General features: G+C 40.1%; 1 protein-coding gene across 1 annotated transcript; it reads right to left on the reverse strand.

Moving 5' to 3' along the window:
- Positions 1 to 200: 200 nt before the first annotated feature.
- SLITRK4 (SLIT and NTRK-like family, member 4) lies at positions 201 to 3,738 on the reverse strand. The gene has a single exon (XM_009870759.1). It carries the CDS (start codon positions 3,691 to 3,693, stop codon positions 1,180 to 1,182), a length of 2,514 nt encoding a protein of 837 aa, XP_009869061.1. The 5' UTR covers positions 3,694 to 3,738; the 3' UTR covers positions 201 to 1,179.
- Between the last annotated feature and the right edge of the window lie 1,381 nt (positions 3,739 to 5,119).

Below are 5,119 nucleotides of genomic sequence, written 5' to 3' on the forward strand. Positions count from 1 at the left end.
AAAACTAATGAATCTATTTTAAAATAGATTGCACCATTGGTAATAAATCTGAAATAAGATAATATGCTAATTTCACAAGAATAGTACAGAACAATTTTATTATTATTATATCTGATCACTTAATTCTGGATAATTCTATACATTACATCCCCCACTTCTGTTTGGTATATTGTTCTGATTTTATTTATACTGAATGATTAATGCATTGTGATCAGGAAAACAAGTCAGGCATATTAAATACATATTAAGGAGTACATATTTTTCCTATTTAGTATACAAAGTATTTCATAAATATGAATTATATTACAAAAATAATTTCTGCTACGCTCACACAGTAAGCACTCTGACAATTTTGGACAACCTGTTGCGGTTGCAAGTGTTTCACATAACTGAGAAGGAACTCTAGCTTTAATTGGAGATGAGTCTTAACAACAGATTCTGCATAAACATCAAATACTTCAGATGCCACAAATACTGCAGAAGTCAGGTTGAACTATTTTCTTTCTTTTTTTTTTAATTTTATGTATAGACATGTATGCTTCAGGTGGTCAAATTTATTTCATAGGTATGTAATGCATGGTATATTTTAAACAAATATTTGCACAATTTAACATTATAATTCCAGGGGTTTCAAGATGCAGGCCATAAATGTAACCAATTTACACATACTATCGAATGTTCTCTCTTTGCATGCTTGTTACTTTCCAGATAATCTTTAAACAGTGCCATTACAACACCACAAATCAAAGGATTACTCCAGTTCCACCAACTTAAATCCACGTGCAGGATGAAGGACCCAGCCGAGGTACAAATACCAGTACCAGGTTTCTTGTGTTTGCTCTAACAAATCACAAGGAGACGATGGTTTTGCATTTAAGGTACAAAACATATATGCCTCTTGAGGTTAAATTCAGTGTAACGTGTATAAAGCATCCCTTTGGCAACAGAGTTTGAAGTATCCCTACAGGATTCCAGAGGGCATGAGCTTTATGTAGTAAAATCTATTAAGGAAATTCTCCTCTACTGGACCAATCAAACGCAGCTACAGTTAATCAGACACTCTTGGATACACCTGCCTCTATGCCTATCAATATAATATAGTTTTTGGAAGTTAAAAGTCAACAAAAGGCACTTTCATCATTAAATAAATGTCCTCTGTAGGCAATAAGATTGTATGATCTATATTTTATTCAAAGCTGTTTGTTCTTCAAGGACTTGTAGGTAGTCAGGTGAGCCTTGAAGTTTAGCTTTCAGTTCAAAATATTCACTTTTTCTTTGTTCTACTACAATTTTACTATGATTACCACCTATTAGAGATTTCTTGCTTTTTTTGTCTTGGAGTTTCTCTGGATAACGTATTTCAAAGCCACTGACCCCTATGCTGTTGTATTCTTTTTTACTTTCAAGGAAATTTTGAATAAATACATTGGAATCCCTCCCAGGGAATAACTCATCCAGTTCATCGATTGTGCTAAGTCTTTTTCTGGTATCCACATGCAATAAATCCTTCTCCTTGTCATTAATATTTCTCAGAATGACTTTTTGCCCTGGTGGGTCAGCAAACGTGAAGCCTGTTTCAGACTCTTTTAAGCCACAGGTATGACTTTTGCTCATCTGCTCAATGGTTTGAGGAATGAAGGCCTCTGCACCTAGTCCATCTTTTTTGTTTGACTTGTGATCGTGCTTTCTCAGCTGCAGTTGCATAGAACTGCACTCTTGGTTTCCAATCCCTTCGTGCTTTACAGTTGGTTTTTTGTTGCGTCGAAGCACAAAAACAAGAAGACAAAAAGCAACAAATACGGTTAAAATAAGCACAACTAATATGCTTAAGATTAGGATGGACAACGGAACCGGGCCACCAGGAGGACTCCGAACTGGTCCCGGTGGTGTTGTAAAAGTAATAGCGGGCACAGGACTAGTGAACAGACCCGATGGCTTGTTTAAAAGTTTAGGACAGAGGATCTCATTTTTCAGAGACTTAAGTTCAATGTTAGCAAACTGTACGGGTGTTTCACACTTCAATTCCTTCACCACAATACCTTCGTTTAGCTTTTCAAGCCACAGTTTTAATGCAACTAAATCACAAGTGCAGTCCCACGGGTTACCTTCCAAATCAATTTGGGTAAGCGATTTCAGCTGATCAAGAACGCCACTTACAGGTAAATACATGAAGTGATTGTTCCTCAGATTCAGTCTAGCAAGCGGGGCGCCGGCAAAAATGTACGCTGGCAAGCTTCGCAGAAGATTGTTGTTCAGGTAGAGCAACTGCAAATTTGGCATTAAGTCAAAGGTGCCTGCTAGGATTTCTTTGATAACATTGTATTCCAAATACAGATATTGCAAGTTGTGGAGGCCAGCAAACATGTCTGGGCTCAGGCGCTCTATCTGATTGCCATTGAGATATAATCTCCGTAAATTTGTAAGGTTGCGGAAAACTTCTCCTTTGATCACTGAAATCCGGTTGCTTCCTAAATGTAGCAAATCCAGCCCCTCAAACTCAGTGAAATCCGTAGTGTCCACATCCTTAATGTAATTGCCGTTTACATGCAGTTTCTTGGCATTTAAAGGTTTTGGTACGAGTTCAGCCATGGAGTCTATATTTCTTTCCTGGCAATTTACACTTAATCCCAAGTCTGAAGGATGCGTTTTGCAAACACAGGGCAGCGGACAAGGAGTTAAAGGAGGTACCCTGGTCTGGTAAGATATGATTTGACTGAGATTGCGATTAGATAGCGCTTTGCCCGCCACTATCCCCGAGATCTTCGAAGGATTCGTAGTCTTTGGCGGCTTTGTGACTAATCTGTGCACCGATGTTTGAGTGGTGTGGCCGTTCGGTGTGCTGTAACCAGGCTCCAGCTGCGAGGGAGGCAGAATGCGCACGTCAAAATCACTCCCGGTCCCCATAGAGCACAGCTCTTGCTTGTTGGTTTCTTTCAGCAGCCTTCCGTACAAGTCACTGGGTGTCTCACAGATAGCTTCTCCAATGTAGATGTTATAGGGCATGTTCTCCAGCCACGCTTTCAAAGGCAACAAATCACAAGTACAATTCCAGGGGTTGTCTTCCAGCTGCAGTTCGACAATTCGCCCAATGTGTTCCAGAACTCCAATGTAAGGAAGCTTCTGTATTCGATTCCCTCGTATATCCAGATGGGTTAGAGAAGCAAATCGAAAAATATTATCAGGAAGGAAAGAAATCAGATTGTCATTAAGGATCAGGACTTTCAGCTTGTGAAGCTTATTGAAGGCTCCCCGTTCAATAAACTTGATTAAATTGTAGTCAGCTTGGAGATACTCCAAGTTCTCTATGCCAAGGAAAGTGTCAGCTCGGAGAATCTTTAATTCATTGTTGTTCAAGTGCAACTGTTTTAATGCACTAAGACCCATAAAGGCCCCTCCCTCAATGTTCTGTAACTTATTATTACCCAGTTGCAAGGACACTGCATGTGTAAAATTAAGAAAGGAATTTGGATACAGAATAATTAGCAGGTTGTTTTGAAAGTTGAGATGGTAAAAATTAGACCATGGTGGTTTAAGTTGATTTGGTCTGTAGACTGCAACCTTCTCACAGTTGACATAGAGTACATTTTCAACTGACACACAGGAGCAAACATTGCAAATTTCCACAGATATATCAGCATCTGCAGTTGTAGAAGAAACTGGAGATGACAGAACCAGAAAGAGCCAAAGAAACATCTTCTTGTGATCAGCAAGCAACCTTAGGCTCCTGAACAAAGATAAAGAATCTGAAGAAGAAAGAAGGAAAGAAAAAAAGAAAACGTTTTTCAGTTGTTATTGTTCCAAAATGTCGTTTGGGTTAAAAATTGTATTCCACTGAGCTACTGTACCTGCCATGAATTACTACAAGTAAAATAACATGAAAGATTTTAACAAACAAACAAATATAAAGGAAGTAGAATGATTTCAAATACAGAATGTAAATTTCTGTAGACAAATACAAATAACTGAGGTCTGTCAAATATGTTTCTATCTCTTGTACATGCCAAACATGCATAACTAACACAGTAAAATAACCAAAGGAGATTCCAATTTTATGCATATTTACTCTCCTCAGTCCTGCACTGCTCATGTGTTGCCACGCATTTCAGGGATATTAAAGACAAATGTTGATGTTATGCATGCACAAATATCTGGGTTGGGATAGTGTGATACAGAAAGGATGCAGACATTAAAAAGCAATGTCAATATTCAATGTATCTCTAGCATGAACACATACAGATTACCACTACAGTAACAGTGACATTCACTCATGGGATACATAGGCATGCACACTCATTGTTTCTGTCACTTACTGTACCTAGTTTAAACAAAAACAGAGTAAACTAATCCCAGAAATACAATGAACTATCCCCAAAACAAGATCAGTTCTGGCTGATCAATGGAAGCACACAGATAGGGAAGAAGCATGCACAGGCATACAGCCCCATCCCCAGGAATTACAACAATACCCTGACTTGCAGGGCAAAACAAAGTCACGATTCACCAGCCTCACACCAATAAAAACCTGAGAATAACTTTCTTTCTTTTTCTTTTTTGGTAAAACATTATGTAATTCACTCTTATCGCTGCACTGATACAAAGGTGGTTTTCAAGAACCCTTCACATACAGTCAGGCCAGCTGAGCTGCCATTTTTCACACAGAAAAATTGGAATCACAGCATTTCCTCCGAGTTAGAAGGTAGCTTTTTTTTTTTTTTTGCTTAACAAATCAGTCAATAATCAATACATTGTTCCCCCCCACCTTCCCAATTCCCCTCGTTTCCCAACTTGTCCCTTTCATTTCCCGCTGTGGGAAGCCACCGAGTTGGCAGGAGGGAGCCAGGATGGAAGTGGAGAAAACAGGAGCCAGCTGGAGGGAGGGGAATGGGGCTAGAGCGAGCCGCAAGGAGGGGAGGATGCGCCGGGGGACCTGGAAGTGAGGGCAGAGGGATGAGGGACGAAGGAAAGGAGGACAGCCGGACACGAGGGAGAGGGAAAGCCGAGAGAAGGCAAGGAAGGAAGAGGGGAAGGGATGGCCGAAGGGGTCAAGGAGGCCGCGGAGAAGGACCAGAGGGAGAAAAAGGGCGCGGAGCAACCGCTGCTGATCCTCGCAGGCTCCCGA

The sequence above is a fragment of the Apaloderma vittatum genome, unplaced genomic scaffold (genome assembly GCF_000703405.1).
Source record: "Apaloderma vittatum isolate BGI_N311 unplaced genomic scaffold, ASM70340v1 scaffold2156, whole genome shotgun sequence".
Lineage (NCBI taxonomy): Eukaryota > Metazoa > Chordata > Aves > Trogoniformes > Trogonidae > Apaloderma > Apaloderma vittatum.

Coding starts and splice junctions, on each gene's coding strand:
- SLITRK4 (XM_009870759.1), bottom strand. CDS start 3,693: ATGTTTCTTTGGCTCTTTCTGGTTCTGTCATCTCCAGTTTCTTCTACA.